Source organism: Mustela putorius, unplaced genomic scaffold, assembly GCF_011764305.1.
Source record: "Mustela putorius furo isolate JIRA1106 unplaced genomic scaffold, ASM1176430v1.1 tig00001419_pilon_pilon_pilon, whole genome shotgun sequence".
Lineage (NCBI taxonomy): Eukaryota > Metazoa > Chordata > Mammalia > Carnivora > Mustelidae > Mustela > Mustela putorius.
Genome location: NW_025421736.1, coordinates 665,179 through 685,478, shown reverse-complemented (window position 1 = coordinate 685,478; position 20,300 = coordinate 665,179). Strand labels below are relative to the sequence as shown.

The 20,300-nt window shown below is 58.2% G+C and overlaps 1 protein-coding gene across 9 annotated transcripts in view; it reads right to left on the bottom strand.

Moving 5' to 3' along the window:
* Positions 1-20,300, bottom strand: part of TTLL8 (tubulin tyrosine ligase like 8) — a 47,204-nt gene that overhangs the window by 13,341 nt on the left and 13,563 nt on the right. For 6 of the 9 annotated variants that reach the window (XR_006608860.1, XR_006608858.1, XR_006608859.1 and 3 more), the window contains 8 exons: positions 19,596-19,724; positions 18,405-18,519; positions 16,870-16,992; positions 14,991-15,177; positions 6,918-7,066; positions 4,586-4,829; positions 2,035-2,470; positions 941-1,430 (listed from right to left, as the gene is read on the bottom strand). Coding sequence is in view for 3 of the 9 variants with exons in the window: in XM_045087598.1 (XP_044943533.1) it covers positions 941-1,430; positions 2,035-2,470; positions 4,586-4,829; positions 6,918-7,066; positions 14,991-15,177; positions 16,870-16,992; positions 18,405-18,519; positions 19,596-19,724 (1,873 nt within the window). In the remaining 6 variants the exon portion in view is untranslated. The remainder of the gene's footprint in view (positions 1-940; positions 1,431-2,034; positions 2,471-4,585; positions 4,830-6,917; positions 7,067-14,990; positions 15,178-16,869; positions 16,993-18,404; positions 18,520-19,595; positions 19,725-20,300) is intronic. The other 3 variants (XR_006608863.1, XR_006608861.1, XR_006608862.1) reach the window with 3 other exon arrangements.

Here is a 20,300-nt window from a genome sequence, read left to right as displayed (position 1 = left end):
CACAGAGGCAAGCTGCTGAGCGGGGGGGCGCTGGCCAGCCCCCGCAACAGAGCAGACCCAAGGCGAGGAGAGAAGGCGGGACGGGGACGTCCTCGAGGGCACCCCCGAGGGCACCACCGTGCTCCTGGAGCCCGAGCCCAGAGCCCACGACTCTGGAGTCAGTCTGTGCGCTTCACCCAACAAACGCTCACGGACCCCGGCCACGTGCACAGCCCCGGTGCTGCGGTGAGCACAGCGTTAGGGACCCGCGCTCTAGGAGAGACAGGCGGACAGGCTGCAGACAGACGGGGGGCTGGGGGCACAAAGAGGTCGGGGCCAGCGAGGCGGGGAGGAGAAAGGAGGAAGGGCACAGGAGAGCGGAAAGGCCGAGCCCCAGGCAGGGGGACGCAGCACGGTGTGTTTGAGGAGGCCAGTGTCCCGGGGCCCAACCAGCAGGGCGTGTGGGGGTGGCCTGGCTCCTGCCTTTTCATCACACAGACTCTCGGGCCACCGCTGGGTGCCAGACGCCTCTAGAGGTGCACTGAGGTTCAGACACGGCAGGGTCACCCCCAGAGCCTCGGGGGCCCCCACACCTGTCCACCTGTGCTTGGAGCCCAGGCCCAGGACAGGCTCCCAGGCCGCGCACGGTCAGCTCCTTTAGGAACTTCGGACAACTGAAGGCGAGAGTCCAGGGATGGCTGGCACCTGCCCTCGGCATCTGGCACCGTTCCATCCCCCATGAGCACTAGGTCACACGAGGAGCGAGACAGGCTGTCACGCATCCCACCCCGTGAGGGGTTCCTACCACTGTCGCAGGAGCCCCACCGTCCTGACAGCCCGGCCAGTCCCAGGATGGGGCGGGGGTGCCCCCGAGCCTGCTCTGAGCTCAGGCTGATGCCCACATGGGGACCTGCTCCCTGCCTGGGGCGCAGGCCACCCGCAGCAGACCCCACGCTGGTACCTGGCGGTTTGGGCCGCTGGAGCAGGGCACCCTCCGCCGTCTTCACGCTGGGAAGCGCAGGCGGCAGCTCGTTTGGTATCTTCGGATCCGAGGGTCTGTCGGACTCAGCGTTGGTCGGACCAGTTTTCGGGGCCCTGCTGTCTATGTGCTGGAAGTTACAAGTGGGGGGCTCGATCTTCCCGACCGACGGGGTGGTGGCGGACTGCGCTTTGCGGCTCCTGGCGGCCGCCCTCCAGAGGGGTGCGGGCAAGGTGCGGGGCCCGGCCTGCGCCTCGCTCAGCCTCGGGTCTTGCTGCGGCACCGTGGGGGGGGCTCCTAGAGGCGGGCTGGGCATGGCCGAGGGGCACCTCACTTTCAGGGGCTGAATGTCCCAGAGGGAAGGCGGAAAATTCGCGCTGGAGATGGGCGGCATCTGCTTCCGGGCTCTCCTCACGCTGACGCCCTCCACGCAGAGGTCGGACCCGTGGAAGGGAGGCAGCTCCACGGCAGGCTAGGCAGGGAGGGCACGCCGGCCGAGTCGCCCAGAGCCCAGCGCCTCCTCCCTGGGTCTGCCACGGCCGGCTGAGGCCTGGCGAGAAGCCTGGGCCTCCCTCCCCTGGGGCTGGGCGGTCCCCCAGCTCCCTCCCCCAGAGAGGCCCAGGCACACGGTACTCCATGGAACCAGAGTCCCCAGCAAAGGGACCAGCCGCCTGGCCTGCGGGAAGGCTCCCAGTGGGGACCAGGCACAGACCCTAGAGGAGGACACCCTTTTCCCCGGGAGGAGGAGGAGGACACAGCAGGTCTGGAAGGAACACCCTGGACTCTGGGCCTGGGTGCCATGGACCTCCCAGCAGCGGTGCAGGCAGGGGGGCCTCCCCACCTGGTGGCCACAGAGCTGGGGGTGGCTGGGGCTCACAGGGCGTCGAGCAGAGTGGTGAAGGCGGCTGAGCCGGGGTGGGGGGGGGAGTCCCAGATAGGGGTGGGGGGAGTCCGGGGGGACCGGAGCCACTGGCTGCTCTCTGCCTGAAGCAGCTACAGCCCCCACACCCCCTCAGCACGGTGCCCCCCCACCCCGCGCCCGGCCAGCCCGGCCCCCCAGCACCGAGCCCCCGCACCTGTCTCCACAGCAGCTCAAAGTTGCCGATGTCGCAGCTGCGGTCCGCCCTGCGGTCCAGCACCACCTTGATGGTGTCCTCCTGCACCTGCGCGCACAGCTGGGCCGTGACGGGCGTGGACGCGTGCATGGTGGGGCTGGAGTTGATCTCGATGAGCCAGGGCTGGAAGTCGCGGCCCAGGACGAAGTCGGCCCCGTACAGCTCGAAGCTGTTCTTGCGCGGCTCCACGCGGTCCTGGGCCACGCGCATGGTGTTGGCCACGGCCCGCTTCATGGCGGGGTAGATGACGCCCACCCACACGGCCCCGCGGCCTCGCTTCTGCAGGTACTCCCGGAAGCGGGTGCTGGTCCACATGTTGTGGTAGGGCAGCAGGGGGCTGCGGCCCTTGTCATTCTTGAGGTGCTTCTGGATGGAGTTGTTGCACAGGTGGATGGCACTGCGTGGGGCAAGCGCGGTCAGGCCTGCGCCTCCCGGGGCCTGGCCCCGCACCCCCACCCCTGCTCCGGACCTCCGCGCCCTGCACCCGGGACCCGTCTCCACGTGGGGGACCTGGGACCCCGCTCCCGGACGGTGGCCCCGGACCGCGAGACCCAATCTCCAGAACCCTTATGCCCCCACCTATGCACATGCCGCTGGACATCTCCCCCGAGACCCCACCCCTACGGACCCTCTGCCCCCGCGGAACCCCCAAGTCACAGCTAACCCTGCCCCCAGAGACTCTGCTCTCGAGACAAGCCCCCCACCACCGGGTGGCTGCAGGAGGACTCTGATAGCTCGGGTCCTCCGGAAGTAACGCCTCCCAGAGCCTCAGCTTCCCCATCTGCACCCAGCAATAGAGATGTGGCTCTTGAAGAGCTGGTCTGGTGAGACAAAGTGAGAAAGTCTTTGTGAAACGAATTAGTTAATTTGCACCCTTGCCTTGTTCCAAACCTGTTTTAAAACCACCACGAGGTGAGCCATGTGGCTCTGCGTGGTGAGACGCGTCCCTGTGACCCTGGAGAGGTCGTACTGCCAGAGGACAGAAGGACCTTGTGACTCGAGACCAGCGGAATTAGGGTGGCCCCAGAGCCAGCACGGCGCGCCTTCCACTCACTTTGGCCGCTGCATAGGCAGCCGGGCTGTGTCGGGTCAAAACGATTTCAGGGACTCTTCTGCCTGCCTTGGGGGGAGGATTACGGTCCCAGATGGAGAAATGGGGCTCAGAAAGGGCAAGGGGTCCAGCAGGCACCCCTCACGGCTTGGTGCATCCGATGGCCTGGGGTGGGGGGCTGGAGGGGCTCCTTATGCACAGGGAGGGACACACCCCCTCCTCTAGGCCCCCTTGGCCTGGCAGAGACGAACTCACCCGAGGAGCTACCAGCCAGAGCCACTTGTCCTCAGCAGCCAAGGGGCACTTGCCAGGTGCAACTCTTGGTGTAGCCACAGCCACTAGCCAGGGGGACACAGTGAACACGCCCAAGGTGTCCACTGACCATCTCCCAGCCCTGTCAATTCTGGGCTGAGCTCAAGAGTCGGACGCTTCACCAACTGAGTCACCCAGGTGTCCCCACCTTTCTTGGAAGCAGGCCCCACGCTCAGTGTGTCCTCTCGGCAGGAACCCCCTGCAATGCTCCTGGTCAAGACGCATGCCCTCAGACCCACGCAGTGGGGGGGGTCACAGGCAGAAGTGGGGAGCCCTGGTTTGGACAGGCAAGGGGGATTCTCTGCCTCCCTCCTGAGGCTTTGCCAAGTGACCTCACTGTCCCCACCACACCTATGTCCTGCCCACCCAGAGAGCCTGGCGAGGCATGGGTCCCCCCACCCCTGACACCCCTTCCTGGACATCTGAGCCTCTGTCCAGCACCTCCGTGGGGCACCCTCCCCAGCACCCTGGCCCCAGGGGCCTTGGGATCTGGGTGCCTTTTCTGCCTCAGGTGCTCCCCACTTCTTGTCCTGCCTGGTGCCGCTGGGGCCCTCAGAAGACCCTCAAGCCATGCCATGTCCCATAGGCTGCCTGCTCAGGACCGGAACACTCCTGCTTCCCCAGCCGCCTGCAGGAGCCCCGACCCCAGGACTTCTGGGGCTCACAAAGAGTTTGAGGGCAGACGTGCCCCCAAAGGTGCCCCAGAGAGAGCAGCACTGTGTGGCCGGCCGAGGGTACCGCCAAGCTTGGGCGGCTGCGGGTCAGCATGTGAGCACAGCGGCCACTTAGCCCTTCCAGCAGAGGGGGGCACCCACCACAGAGAGGGCTCTGAACCTGCCGCTTCGCTGGGTCACCCCTGGACCCTGCCAGGCACCTCGTGGGCACACAGCACATGGAGCTTTCGGGATTTTCTGGAGACGATACACACGTGTTGGGGTGCAGAGCAGGGCTTTGAAGAACACCAGGCCTGGGCCTGGCCCTCCGGGATGGGGGCCACGTAACCTCCCTGAGCCCGCTTCCTCAACTGTGTGTCCAGGGGTGGCGGGGGTCAGCAGGCATGGCCCGGCACCCCGCCCCATCCCGCAGGTGTGGTGGGCACCCACCGTGTCCCCTCACGCCCAGTGGCATCCAGCTGGCGCTCCCACCGACCTGTCCAGGCTCTCCAGGGAGAAGCGCTGTGTGGAAAAGCGCAGGTAGCTCTCCTTGTAGAACCAGATGGTCAGCGGGTTCCAGTCGGTGACCAGGAACCACTGCCTGATGTCGAACTTGGTGCCGTAGATGAGCAGCGGGGTCTCAATGTACTTCTGCACCACCCACTTGTTGTCCTTGGCAGAGAGGTGGTCAGCCGCCACCAGCTCCAGGATCTCCTCCACGCGGTTCATGCACACGATGTCTGCAAGAGGTCGGCGCTCAGCCCAGGGCACAGCGCGGCATCCAGCATCGGCCCCGGGACCCCGCGCGGCCTTGATCCGGTACTGGCAGGCCGCACAGTCGGGTGGCCCCACAGGGAAGGTTCGGCCCTCCGGGGGAGGCCACGACCGGTGCTGACCTCCAGGCTCTCCCACTGGGGAGCCTGCTGCCAGGACTCCGGAGAGGACACAGAATGGAGACGGGCAGGGCTGGGGACCGAGGCATGTTTCAAAGGCGGCCAGCAAGGGGTGGCTGAGCCCTCGCTCAGGGGGCTGACCAAGGCGGGAACAAGGGGAGGGAAGCTCTGTGGGCCTCAGGGAGCCAGCAGACTGGGAGGGGGCAGGTGTCCCGGGGCCCGGAGTCTGGTGCCCGGACTAACAACACGACTACATATCAGTGCACACTTCCTCCGCCACACGGTTCCTTGTCCCCAACTCTCTGGTGACCAGTGACATCTGAGCAGAGGGGACAGGCCTCTCTCTCATCTGTTGGGTCCCTACCAGACCCTCCGGCCCTCTCTTTCGCAGCCATGACAACCCTGAAGCCTGGAGGGAGTGGCTTCCCAAGATGGTTGGGGGGGTCTTTGGGTAGCCACACACGGGGGGGCTCTCCCCACAAAAACGTCAATCTCGGGGCGCCTGGGTGGCTCAGTGGGTTAAAGCCTCTGCTTTCGGCTCGGGTCATGATCTCAGGGTCCTGGGATCGAGTCCCGCATCAGGCTCTCTGCTCAGTGGAGAGCCTGCTTCCTCCTCTCTCTCTCTGCCTGCCTCTCTGCCTGCTTGTGATCTCTGTCTGTCAAATAAATAAATAAAATCTTTAAAAAAAAAAAAAAGTCCATCTCGTCTTTTCAGCTGTGAGCTGAGACCTGCCGCCCAGAAACGACAGACTCGGCAGAGCAGCAAACCTCGGCAGTCACCCGGGCTCAGAGCAGGGAGGCGCCCGGCCAGCGCCCAGCCACAGCCGGCGTCACAGCCACAGCCACAGCCGGCGTCACAGCCAAGGCCACAGCCGGCGTCACAGCCAAGGCCACAGCCGGCGTCACAGCCACAGCCGGCGCCCAGCCAGGAAGCCCCGCGTTCGGGCATGAGCAGCTGAGGTGTCTGTGGAGCATCCCTGAGGACGCCGGTGTCTGCCGCAGGAGCAAGGTCTGGCCAGACGGACAGGAGGACGGAGCCGCCGGCAGACGGATGCCTCCGTCAAGAGAAGCAGGCTCCGGCTAGAGCCGATGGAGGGGCAGGGGCCGGACCCTGGAGGGCGGGCCGCAGAGCACGGCGGGCAGGGGCCAGCACAGACGGTATTGCAGCAGCAGAAAGTAATAAACTTTTTAAAATCACGTAAAAATGAACCACTTAGGAATTAAAACAACAAAAATCTCTTCAAATAATTCAAAGAGAAAATATAATATCCCCCCAAATTGAAAATCTATTAGATACTCAGGAAAGTGGGAACATCACCCGACACAAACGAGCCGGCGTGGCCGGGAGCGCCATCTCCCGCGGGCACGGCCCAGACCGAGGCTGTTACTGTTGCACAAGAAAGACTGGAAATTAATAGGCATTAAAGTCCGAGCCGACGGGGAAAACACCCTCACAGGAAACTGGAAAAATGCAGCCTTAGGTTGGTTCTATGGAAACCCAAAATAAGATTCTCTAACTTGAAAGCCCTGTTTTAGAAAGAACACACCGTATTCGCCGCTGGGAGTAAAGAGGACACACGGGACAAGGAGCGGCCCCTGAGCCCGTCGGACAAAGACCACGACAGCAGGTGCGTTCCTCGGGGAGGGCCTCCGGGAATGCCGGTGCCCACGGGTGAGTGAGGAGCGGGAATCCCACTGTTGCCCGAGTCCGAGTCCTCCGTCCGTCTCAGCAGCGAGGGCCAGCGGGCTGCCAAGGCCGGGCGAGGCAATGTGAAAAGAACAGAGCGGCCCAGTTTAACTTGGGAACAACATCCCCGCTCGTTGGCCGCCTCGGCCCTGCACGGAGCCCTGGGCCACGCACCTGCGCCTGGGTACGCCCGCCGCGCTCTGGGGCCGCCGGTGGCCGCTTCGCACGTCGCGCCCGGCCTGACTCACCTCGGCCCCGGGACTTGGCCGCCGGCTTTATGATCCAGATGTTGCGAAGCCCGTCGATCTCCGTCTGCGGGTTCACGGACGTGATTTTGTTCAGCAGAGCCTGGCACTGCGAGAAGTGGTTTCTCGAGCTGGAGATGAAGGCGTCACCGCTGCAAAGCAAGATCCAGAGAGCCCTGAGAGGTCGCGAGGCCGCGCGGGGCAAGCGCGGGGCAAGCGCGTCCCCCCACCCTGGGCCATGCGCAGTAAAGCTGCATCAGCCGGCTCTGTTAGGCTCAGCGCTCTTCGTGAGCTAGTTAAGAAATCTTTGCCCTCCTTGTGGTCAGAAGACACACGCCAGTGTTCTCCTTTTCTGTGGCTTTCCCATATCACATGATACATCTTGAGTTAATCTTTGTGTATTTAGGAGACAGGATTCAAGACACACCTTTCTGGTTCACAAGGATGCTGACTGTTCAAGCGTCGTTTAGGACAAGGAGTAACCCTTCCTAGCGGGTGGTCGTAAGTGACCACAGTGGGAGGCTCCGTCTCTAGACGCTGTCCTGGGGTGCTGTCTGCTAGTGCCCAGCGGCCCAGGGCTGCCTTCTCTGGATTAGGTGCATTTATAGTAAGTCTTGAAATAGGGTACTTCCCCTCTGATTTTGTTTTTCTTGATCAAGGTTTTCTAGCTTTTCTTAAATCATTGGTATTTCCAAATAAATTTCAGAATCTGTCAATTCCTCCCACTCAAGCCCTGGAGGAAAATCCCTGCCGAGATTCCCACTGGGGTTTCACTGAATCTATACGTTAGTCTGGAAGGAAAAAACCTCTGTATCACTGAGCTTTCTAATTTATGAACATGGTTTTATTACACACACGTGCTTCTTAGGTCATTAATTATAGATTGCACGAGAACTCCATTCTGTGATGATTGTTAGTATACAGGAACACAGCGCAGTTTTGAATAGTGACCTGCTGTCTACTGACTTCACTAAACTCATGTAACTTCCTGTAAGATTTGTAAAATTTTCTACATGCACGATCAGGTCATCAGTAGATAGTTTTGCTTCTTTCTGGTTTTATGCCCTCTATTTCCTTTTCTCTGTGCTATTAAACTAAACAGGCCCTTCAGTCCGCACTGAGGAGCCATTGTGAGAGTGGGCATTCTTGTCTCATTCTGATTTCAAGGACAACACTTTCAGTACATACTATTAAGAAACATGTTAGCTTTAGAATTTTTTAAAAGATTTTATTTATTTATTTGACAGAGATCACAAGTAGACAGAGAGGCAGGCAGAGAGAGAGAGAGAGGAGGAAGCAGGCTCCCCGCTGAGCAGAGAGCCCGATGCGGGGCTCAATCCCAGGACCCTGGGATCATGACCCGAGCTGAAGGCAGAGGCTTTAACCCACTGAGCCACCCAGGCGCCCCATCGTTAGAATTTTTGTATAGAAAATTTTCCAGTTTAGGAAGTTTCTTTTTCTAACTCACTTAAAAAAAAAAAGTTAACATACACAGTATTGAATTTCATCAATGTTTTACATCTATTGAGATGATCTTGTAGTTTTTTTCTTTACCCCTTAAATGTGACAGAATCTACCAACTGACAACTTTTCAATTTTTTTTATTGTGGCAAAACACATATAACATAAAATTTACCATCTTACCCGTTTCAAGTGTGGGTCAGTACTATCAGGAACACTTATGTTGTGCAACTATCACCCCCTCTGTGCCCAGGACTTTTTCATCATCCCAAACTGAAACTCTGTCCCCATTAAACACTCACTCCCCCACCCCTAGACCCTGGTACCACCATCTACATTCATCTCTGCGATCTCCAAACACCTCATGTATGCGGAACCAAACAGCTGTGCATTTTTTGCGTATACATACTGTCCTCAAGCTTCATCATCCATGTTAGAGCAGGCACCAGAACTTTGTAAGTAACTTTGTAAGGACGGCTGAGGTCCCGCTGATTAACTTTTGAATGTTAAACCGACTTTGAGTTCCTGGAGCTTACATCGGACATGAAGAAAGAAAACTGTCTGTATTCTTAGATGACATGTCCCATGTGTAGAACATCCTAAGGAACACACACACACACACACACACAGTACAAAGTAGTGGAACTATTAAATGGGTTCAGCAAAGTCACAGGTACAAGATCAATATAAAAATATCAGTTTAGGGTTGCCTGGGTGGCACAGTTGGGTGAACATCCGACTCTTGGTTTCAGAGCTGTGATATCAAGTCCCGATCTGGCCCTGTGTTCAGTGTGGTGTCTGCTTGGCTTTCTCACTCCCTCTGCCCCTCCTAGCTGCTCACTCGCTCTCGCTCCAAAATAAAGAAAATCTTTTAAAAATCAATTATATCTTTATATTCTGCCAACAAAAAAATCCTTAAACAAAATTAAGAAAATAATTTAATTCACAATATTATCAAAAAGAACAAAACATGTAAGAATACATTTAACAGGGGCACCTGGGGGGCTCAGTGGGTTAAGCCTCTGCCTTTGGCTCAGGTCATGATCCCAGGGTCCTGGGATCAAGTCCCACATGAGGCTCCCTGCCTGTCAGGAAGACTGCTACTCCCTCTCCCACTCCCCCTGCTTGTGTTCCCTCTCTTGCTGTTTCTCTCTGTCAAATAAATAAATAAAACCTAAAAAAAGAAAAGAATAAACTAGACCCAAAGTTAGTAGAATGAAGTAATCAATAAAGATTAAAGCAGAATTAATCAAAATAGAGAAAATTAATTAAACTAAAAGTCGGTTCTTTGAAAAGATCAACAAAATTGACAAATCTTTAGCTCAATGGACTAAGAAGAGAGAGAATATTCAAGTTACCAAAATAAAAAATGACATTGGGGGCATTATTACTGATTCTACAAAATAAAAAAAGATTATAAGACAGTACTATGAACAGATGTACACCAATGAATTGGATAGCCTAGATGAAATGGACAAATTTCCAAGAAACACTAAACCTACCAAGACTAAATTGTGAAGAAACAGAAAAGGGATTGAATCAGGAATCAAAAATCTCCCAAAAAGAAAAGCCCAAGACCTGACAGCTTCATGGGGAATTCTATCAAACAATTTGAGAAGAACCATACCTGTCCTCCTCAAACTAAGGGAAGAGGAGGAAATGCTTCCTAACTCATTCTATGAGGCCCGTATCACCCTGATACCAAACCCAGACAAAGACACTGCAAGAAAAGAAAACTACACACCAACGTTCCTTGTGAACATTGATGCAAACATCCTCACAAATGCTAGCAAACCAGACTCAGCAGCACGTCAAGGGACGGCGCTCCCTAACCAGTGGGATTTATTCCAGGAATTCAAGGATGGTTCGACATCTGAAAACCAATTACCGTGATGTCTCACATTCCAGATGAAGGGAAAAAAACCCACATGACCATCTCAATTGATGCAGAAAAGGCACTTGACAAAATTTGACACCCTTTCTTGATAAAAACACCTAAGAAACTAGGAATGAAAGGAAACTACCCCAACATAATAAAGGCCATATATGAAAACATACAGCAATTACCATACTCAATGGCAAAAGACCAGAAGTTTTCCTTTAAGATTAAGAATCAGACAAGGCGCACCAAGCTGGCTCAGTCACTAAAGCATCAGATTCTTGATCTCAGTGCAGGCCTTGATCTCCAGTCCTGTGCTGGGCTACACATAGGATGTGGAGGCGACTTAAGAAAAGAAGAACAAAGAACAAGGCAAGAGCGGTATTCTCAACATCCAACAGTGTAAGAGAAGTGCTCGCAGGAGCAATCAGAGAAGGAAAAGAAATAGATGGCAGACTGGAAAGGAGAAGTGAAATCTGTTTGCAGATTATATGAATGTATCTGCAGAAAACCCTAAAGATTCCACCAAAAAAACACGTTACCTCTAGTAAGCAGAGTATGAAGTAGCAAGATACAAAGTCAACAAACAAAAATAAACTGCATTTCTGTACACTAGCAAGAAGCAACCTGAGAAGGAAATTATGAAAGCAATTCCACTCACGATCACACCAGAAATAGTAAAATACTTAGGAATTAACCAAGGAGGGGAAAGGTACAACAAAAACTACAGAAATTGCTGAAAGAAATTACAGAAGACACAAATAAATGGGAACACATCCATGTTTATGGATTAAAAGATTTAATATTGCTTAAGATGGTAATAGTATGCAAAATTACCTACAAATTCAATACAATCTCTATTCAAAATCCCAATGATGTTTTTCACAGACATAGAAACACCCACACTCAAATCCAAACAGACTCTCAGGGAGCCCCAAAGAGCCGAAACAATCTTGAAAAAGATCAAAGTGGGAGGACACACAGTTCTTGATTACAAGACTTACTACAAAGCTACAACAATCAAATCAGAGTGTTACCAGCATGAAGGCAGAAGCAAGACCAATGAAACGGAATAGAGATCCCAGAAACAAAGCCTCCTACATACAGTCAAATGACTTTTGACAAGGTTGCCAGTACTATTCAACACGGAAGGGACAGTTCCTTGATACTGGGTATGGTACTGGGAAAACTAGATATCCACAACCAAAAGAATGAATTTGGACCCTTACCTAAAGCCAGGTGCAAACAGTAACTCAAAATGGATCAAAGACCCAAATAGAAAGGCCAAAGACTACGAAAATCTTGAAAAAAAACATAGGCAAAATCTTCAAGATGCTGAATTTCTCGATGTTATCTTGGATATGACACCAAAACACAGACAACAAGAGGAAAAACCACACAGACTGACTTCGTGAGAAGGTTTAATGTGTGTGTCCAATGATGCAACCAGCAGAGTAAAAAGGAGATGCCCACAGTGAGAGGGACTGGAAGCTGTGGATCTGACAGGCGGCTGACATCCAGAACACACAGGGAGCCCCTAATACCCAGCAACAAGGTGACTCGATTAAAAAATGGGCCAAAGGGGCGCCTGGGTGGCTCAGTGGGTTAAGCCTCTGCCTTTGGCTCAGGTCATGGTCTCAGGGTCCTGGGATCGAGCCCTGCATCAGGCTCTCTGCTCAGCAGGGAGCCTGCTTCCTCCTCTCTTTGCCTGCCTCTCTGCCTGCTTGTGATCTCTGTCTGTCAGATAAATAAATAAAATCTTAAAAAAAAAAAAAGACAAGAAAACAAAAATGGGCCAAAGACTTGAACAGACACTTCTCCGAAGGAGAAACCAGATTGCCGATAAGCACATGAAAAGGCAATCAACACCGCTGAGCACCAGGAGAATGAAAACCTGTAGTGAGATACAGCCTCACGTTGATTAAAATGTTATTTTCGAAAAGCACAGGAAATAACCAATGTTGGTGAAGATGCAGAGAAATGGGAACCCTGGCACCCAGCTGGGGGGCACGTAAAGTGCTGCAGCTGTTGTGGAAAACAGTATGGTAGTTCCTTGAAATACTGAGAAGAGCATTGCCATATTACCCAGAAATCCCATTTCTGGGTACAGACCCAGAAGAACTGAAAGCAGGATCTCAAAGAGGTATCAGTACCGCCGCGCTCAAGGCAGCGTTAGTCACAAGAGCTAAAATGTGCGAGCAACCCAGATGCCCGTCAGCAAAAGAACAATAAGCAAAATGTACTATATACGTACAACAAAGTAGTATTTATCCTTTAAAAGGAAGGGAACTCGGATACCTGCTACAACATGGACAAAACTTGAGGACATTGGGGCGCCTGGGTGGCTCAGTGGGTTAAGCCGCTGCCTTTGGCTCAGGTCATGATCCCAAGGTCCTGGGATAGAGCCCTGCATTGGGCTCTCTGCTCAGCGGGGAGCCTGCTTCCTCCTCTCTCTGCCTGCCTCTCTGCCTTCTTGTGATCTCTGTCTGTCAGATAAATGAGTAAAATCTTTAAAAAAAAAAACAAAACCTTGAGGACATTATAAGTGAAATAAGCCAGTCACGAAAAGGCAAATTATGATTCCACTTCTACGAGGCACCTGGGGGAGTCCAACTCACGGAGGCAGAGAGTGGACGCTGGCGGCCAAGAGCTGGAGAGAATATGGGGAGTCGGTGTTTAGTGGGGACAGACTTCCAGCTTTGCAGGATGAGAAGAGCCATGAAAATGGACGGTGGTGCCAGTCGCACATGACTGAGATACTTAAGTGAATTATTTTAAAATGGTTCAGACGGCAACTTTTGTTGCGTTTATTTTACGACAATAAAAACGAAAACAGGGGTGTCTGGATGGCTCCGTTGGCAAGCGTCTGATCTCAATTTTGGCTCAGGCTGTGATCTCCGAGTCGTGGAACGGAGCCCCGCGTTGGGCTCTGGGCTCAGCGTCAAGTCTGCTTGCCACGCTTCCTCTCTCGCCCTCTGCCCCTCCCCCTACTTGCACGTTCTCCAAAGAAATACATAAATGAAATCTTTTAGAAAATGGAAGAGAGAGAGAGAGGTGAAGCAGACGACCAGAGCTGACAAACGAGAGGAGACCCTGTCGTGTGGGACGCGGTCTGGGAACAAGGGAGGGTCTGGCTGAAGACCAGCAGCCGCGAGCCCCGGCCACGTCCCGGAGCCGCCGAGGGAAGCTGGAAACAGAAGCCAAGCGCAGGTGCAGGATCAAGTGCCGGGGCTAGTAACGGTGAGGACGCGTCCGTATTTAGGTTGTAAGCAGGGGCAGTGGCTGGCCGGTACGCCTGCCCGGACAAGTGGGAAAAAACAGTCAAACCACGTTTTTCCAAACGAAGCGGACCAGGTCAGCTACATCACGGCCTCTCTTGGGTGAGCCGAGTCTTTTAGCCATTTTATCCTCCAAGAGTGTTTGCCAAGTCAGGGTGCAGCGGCAGCCCGGCCCAAGTGGAAGGGCTTTCTGGAGGACCGAGAATCCACAGGACCCCATCAGCCCGCATGAAAGACCCAAGTCTCCTGATGCTCAAAACACAAACCACACGGCCTGCTCCCCCCAGGGCATGAGGATGCTTTGTCTGGGCTGCAAAGACGGTGAGCCCTCCCATGCCTGTGGCACTTGGGAAGAAGCTTCTCCAGGGGACGGGGTCGGCCGCGAAATCCTCCAGTCCCCCCCAGACACTCGGCACCAGAACACGGTGAAGCTGCCCAAGCTGCCACTGGCCCTGCTCCCTGCTTGCTGGCCGGGGACATCGACTCGACGATACGCCTACAACGGAGGAAACGGTGAGCGCCCTGTCTCGGGGAGCAGCACGACTTCTGTCCGTGCTTCCTTCTTAGGCAAGGGGCAGCACACGAAAATTACAGAGACTGAGAAGAGGCCGAAAATCCCGACCCAGCACAGGGCTGGGACAAACACCACAAGACGGCGTCCCAGGGCCGGAGTCAGAACTGGGCGGCTTCGCACCCAGCCCGGAGACAGCAGGAGACAAGGCCGGTCAGTCTTAAGACGCATTGATAGACGAGGCAACCAGGACACAGCAAAGCGACGGGCGAGACGCGGTCACGCGGCTGGCTGTGCACAGAGCCGGCGTCCCAGACGGGAGGCAGAAGCGATATTTGAAGGAAATGGCTGAGAACGTTTCAGAATTGATGAATGATTCCAACCCCCCAGATTAGCAGTCCCCAAAATTCTAGGGTAGAGGACATAAAAAAGAAAACCACATCTAGGCACAATGAAGTCAGACTTCGGAAAAAGGGGTTCAGGAGTGCTGGGTCTGCAGCCTGCGAAGGCCCGGCCCTCGGGAGAAGGGGGAAGGCCGGGCTCAGCCTTCGGGTTCCCAGGCAGCAAGAGGCACTGACGGTCCTGGAGAGCCCGAAGGGCCGGGCCGGGCCTTCTGTGGGTCCTGATTGCCCAGGGCTCACCCGCGGGGCTCAAAGGAGGTAAAAGGCATGAACAGGGCGGAAAGTGCTCAAGGCGCTGCTACCCAAAGGTTCCCCCAAGGGGGTCTTCCTTTGATGAGCCAACAGGGACCTGCTGGGACAGGCGGCAGTGGGTCTGGTACCCCAACACCCAGACGGGTGCTTCAGATGTCCCAGAGGTGGGACTTCCCTGCACAGCTCCTGATGCCCCCCCAGGTCCCCGGTTCGCCGGCCCGGCGCACACCGACTCGTGCCACCGAGCACCAGGCAGCGGGCGCGGCCGGAGGGCTCCGCACAGGCGCGTCTTACTGAATGAGGGAGTAGTACTGCTCCGTCAGGTCCTTCCACTCGTCCTCCGTGAGGCCCTTGCCGGCGTCCTCGGGGACATCGATGTCCCGGTGCTCCAGCTGCCCCAGGTAGGCCTGGCACACCTTGCACGCAGTGTCCACGAGCTGTCCCGAGAGGCCTGTGAGCCGGGAGTCCGCACTCTGGGAAGCTGAAACCCAAGCATGGGGTCTAGAGTGGGAACTCCCGCATCCTCCGGGCACCCCGCCGGAGCCAGGCGCGCCTCCCCCGCCGCATGCGCCCTCCAACCGGACTCGGGCCACGGCTGGCCATGCAGCACGACCTCCGAACTTGCGACAAAACCTCTACTTTTCTGAGCGCATACTGCGTATTCAGTAAGAACTTGGGGGCCGTCCTGCCTGACTCCCGCACGCTGGGGCGCTCCTGGTGGCTGCACCCAAACTCTTACACGGCGTCTCATGCTCCCGGGACCCCGGAGCTGAGCTGGACCCTCGGGTCTCAGGAATCCTCCCGTCCGGGTGACAGCGAGCCTCCGGGAGCCCAGCTCCCACCCAAGGCAGCCGTCCCCCTGATCCCCAAAGAACGAGTTGACAACCGGCAACTGTCCGGTTGGTTCCTGGCTGGGAGCCCGGAGCAGTGAGGGGCTTGGCAGGTGCACAGAACCACCTCCACACACCGGCGTGGGGCTGGGGGCGGGGGGAGGGCGCCGAGACATGGCGGGCCCTGGGCCCCGCAGTTAGGGACCCGGACAAAGTGCTGCAGGTCGCATGGTTGCCACAGAGGTCACAGAGTGTGTCTTTACACTGTGTTCAGGAGAAATGCCCGGAACATGAAAACAGGCTCTTAAACGTGAAAATCTGCGCTTCTGCTTTCTGGTCGGGCACAGAGGCGGCTGGGTGGGGCGATCCGTCCTCACAAGTACAAAGGAAAACCGAAGAGTCAGCGACTCTTCCTGGCTCCACCGGAGAGCCGAGGTCACGTGGCCAAGCGTCGCCCGGTCGCAGGAAGGCAGCAGATCCAGACCATCGCCGCTCTGGACAACAGAACCCCGAAGCCAAAAGCTCCCCGGACGCCAGCACCAGGCGAGGAAGCCTGAGCGGCCGCTGAGGACCAGCTAAAGGCTCGGTGTGCACAAACCCCGGGAGCTCAGCGGGGGCGGGGGCGTACATTGTCAGTCTTCCCTCCAGGACCTGGACCTGGTTCTCACCGTGAATGTGGGAGCAGGGCCCCCCTCTGGCAAGAAGGGAAGGTAAGCATGCTGGACGCTGGGGCCACTCTGTTCTCAGCAAGGCCGGCGCAGCCCCCCCAGAGCCTGGCCCGCCCCAGCCCGCCCGCCAGCCTGTCCCACTGATGGGCGGGGATCGGGAAAGCGCTGGTGGGCTTCGCAGTCAGGGGGGCCAGGTCACCACAGACGGAGCCCTGATCGCGGGACTACAGGACACCATGGAGGGGCGGGAGGAACGGGGGGACACGAGTGGGCTGAGAAGACACGCCGTGGGATGACAACACGTTTGCCCAAAGCCCCACGACGCCCCACACAAGAGGGACCCTCAGTGCCAGCCGACGTGGGCCCGCAGGTCGGAACAAATGTGCCTCGGTGCGGGCTGTGCGGGGAGGAGGCCGCGTGGCGGGGCGGCTGCAGGACACCCCTGTGCCTCCTGCTCCACCTCAGTGGGAACCACGGACACTCTCAGAAAGGGGCAGCACGATACTTATTTGGGTTTCATGGGCCTGATGGCAGGCGGCCCCGCCCAACACGGGAAAGCCCGTCCCTGTCACCCTCTTCTGCGGAGCAGGGGGATGAGTCCGCCCCGGACCCGCAGCCCCATGGTCCCTCCCGGCACAGTCCTCCCGGCACGGTGCAGCCACGCCCCCCACACACCTTTCCGGTTGCTGGGGCCGGGGTCGCAGGCCTCCCCCCTGCCGCCGGGCTTGCCTCCGCTGTGGCTCTGGTGGCTGACCACCCATTTGAGGATGCTGGAGGCCACCGTGCGCCGGAAGTCGTCTGAAAGGACACCAAGGCCTCGCCCCCTCTGCCGGCGCCGGGGACAGGGACCTCGGCCAGCGCCAGCCGTCCTCAGCCTCGCTGCCCCGCGGCCCACGGCAGCCTCCCTCCCGCCCCCACCACCCTGGAGGGGCGGTTCGCTCTGCCCTCGGCCGCACCTCCAGCATAGTCCTCCTCCCTCCGCCCCTGCGCAGATGGGAGTCCGGTCCACCGCCAACCGCAGCCCCTCCCTGCCTCTCCCCTGCTCTTCCTCCTCCACTCAGGGACACGCCCCATGGCGGCCACAGCACGTGTCCTTGCCCTGTCCTTGGGTCTTCAGCCCCGCACCAGAGGACCGAAGCCTCCTGCAGACACACTAGGACCCTCCCCATCCCAGGAGCCTCTCCAGGACTTCCTGGACAGGCTGGCCTCCAGGGCTGCCGATGTGGACGGCCAGAAGGGCCCTGCCACACACACCTGGCCAGAAGGCCGCTCTGCGTCCCACAGACACAGGCGTGGGGCCAGCCCGGCTCTGAGGCCGGTCTTACCCAATTCCACTCCAACCCATGCCCTCTGGGAGGCCGACAAGAAATTCCAGTACCCTCCCGCCAACACCAAACCCAAGCTGCTCATTTCAGAGGGGGCCCCACTGGCCCGGCCCACAGCTGCTGCCGCCGTGGAAAGATCCAGAACACCCACTGCCTTCCCTAGCTCCTCCAGGGCCCGAGGCTTCTCACTTAGGCTCCTTCCACCAGAACAGCCCCTGGCCCGAGCTGACTCCTGGCCCCTGTGCCCTGTGGACACTCGGGCGCGAGGCCTGCTCCGGCCTGTTCCTCAGACCTCCCTCCCTCCGGTGTTGACCCTGCGCCCCTCCCTGAGCGCCCCCTGCTCAATGCCCTCCCCTCCCCTGCACTTCTCCCCTCCAGCCCCCACAGACCCTTCCTTGTCCTGCCCGCGTCTGCCCCTGGGAGCCCCGGGTGGGGTCAGGACCCAAGGCATGGCTGCATCTCCCCCAGACCAGGTGCTCGGGAAATGCAGTCGCCCCCGAACGAACTCGGCCCACCTGCTCCGACCTTCACCTTCTGTCTCTCCTGGCAGGTCAAACCAGGAACCCTCCCTCCGTCCTCAGGCCAGAGCCTGTTGCCCAGAGCTGCTCAGACCTGGGTCCCAGGACCACCCCCACGCCAGCCTCCCCCAGGAAGCCAGTCAGAACCAAGTTGCTGGCTCGGGGCTCCATCAGCCTCCATCAGCCTCCCACGCCTCCTGCTTCACAGACGCTGCCGGTGGGAGTTTCTGGACCAGTCCTCACCCCTTGAAATGGAGCTGAGCCCCTGGGCCTGCAGCTGTGGCCCAGCCCCCTCCCTTCCTGATGCCCCTCAGCGGGAGGTGGACCCCATGGCGCCAGGTGGTCTCCGCCCCCGCCACCCACTTACCCAGGAATTCCTGCTTCTCGCTCTCAGAGCAGAGGCCGTAGCAGCGGGGGAAGAAGGAGTCAGGGTCGGCTTGGACGTACCACGGCAGGCTCCTCATGTTCACACACAGCCCGATCTCCAGAGACAGCGGCGCGTCAGACCCCCACAGGCCACCCCGGTCCCCTCAGACCAGCCTAAGTGCCCATAGGTCTGGCTGGCGGCACCCATGCCAGAGGGCTCTCGAGAGGCGCCTCCTGAAGCAGACCCCTCCCCAGCCTCCCTGCCCCTCCAGCCTCCAGCCAGCTGGCCCCAATAGCTGGGTGACCCCACGTGCAGGCCGGGGCCATCTGAGGGCACAGGGGTGGTGGGTCCCTAACGGGCGCTGGGCCTGGGCACCAGGGAGGAGGGAGCAAGCTCCTGGGCACACTCACCATGGGCCCCGTTTGGGGGAAACTGCCATGTGCCCGGGGGCTGCAGGCGTGGAGCTGCTGGGCACACCGGTGGGCAAGCCGCATGGGGTCTTTGCAGGGAGCGCGGCCTGGCTGCCCCCTGAAGGAGGGCAGCTGCTGAGGCGGGGTGGGAGTGCGTGGGGCCAGACGCCCACGGGGAGCCCGGGGGAGTGCGAGCCTCATCCCTGAATCGACCCTCTTTGTCACCCTTGCCCGTTGAGGGATGGTCCCTTGTTGCCCAGAAGCGGCTCTACCCCACCTCTCCCGCGTGGGTACCGGCAGGCCTCTCCACCCGGGCGGACCCCGCCCCTGGACCTCAGCCCTTGGAGTCTCGGGATGGGCTGCAGGACCAAAAGGCAGTGAGGACAGGAGGTGCCCATGCCCCGCTGCAGCCAAAAGGCCCTGTGCAGGGGAGGTGGCCTGGCTCTCCCTGGGACCCAGGGTCTCCGCGGGACACAGAGTTTATGCGGGCTCTGGAAGCAGCCAACCCCCCCACCCCGCCCCTCCTGAGGTTCGGCCTGTGCACCCAGAGGGATGACACAGGGCCAAGGGTGCCTGGGGCTCTGGCGGTGTGAGTGGAGCCGAGCTGGTGGCCTCTAGACACTGGCAGCGGGCAGCGGCCCCTGCCCGGGCGGAGGTCTTCCTGGGGAGGAGCCAGGAGGCGGCCAGTCCACACGCGCCCCCCCAAACTCAGCCACGGAGCTGCAGGAGACGAGGTGCTGCCCTGCACCTGCCCCCCCGCCGCCCCTCCCCCCCATCTCACCTTGGTGGTGAAGGAAGCCGTCTTCCCGTAGTGGTTCAGCATCTGGTCGCAGCTCAGGCTGTGATAGTCGACCACGTCCCTCTTGATAGTCCAGAGGAAGTACGGCATTTCGTTTTTTACCAACCTGGACTGGCAAGAAAAAGACCCTTACCAACACCCTCTATCCAAGCTTCGCATCTTTGGGTGTCGGGATGTAAGCCAGAGTGAGGGAAATCAGCCTTTTCCCTAGTTTTTCTTTGAATTTCAGCTAGTTAGCGTGCACAGTAAAATCGGTTTCCGATGGCGGATTCAGGATCGTCACTTTCGTGGGACACCAGGCGTCACGAGGGCCCTCCTTGAGGCCCGTCCCCATCGAGCTCAGTGTGTTCTCTTTCCTTAAGAGTGTCTTGTGGTTTGCCCACCTCTCTCTCTCCCCCCTTGCCCTGCAATCCCCTGTTCTGTTCCTGGAGTCTCACACACGAGCGAGGTCGCGTGGCGATTGTCTTTCTTGGACCGGCCCGCTCTACTCAGCGTCGCGCCTTCCAGGCCCGTGCTCGTCCCTGCCGGCGGCAAAGCTTCGTTTCCGACGGCCGCGCACCCTCCCGCCAGGGATGTGAGCCACGCCCCTCACCCATCGGTCTGTCCACGCACATCTGGGCTCTCCCCCAGGGGCTACCGCGGGTGCCGTGCGGCGAGCCTGGGCGCAGGTGCCCCTTCTCCTCACTG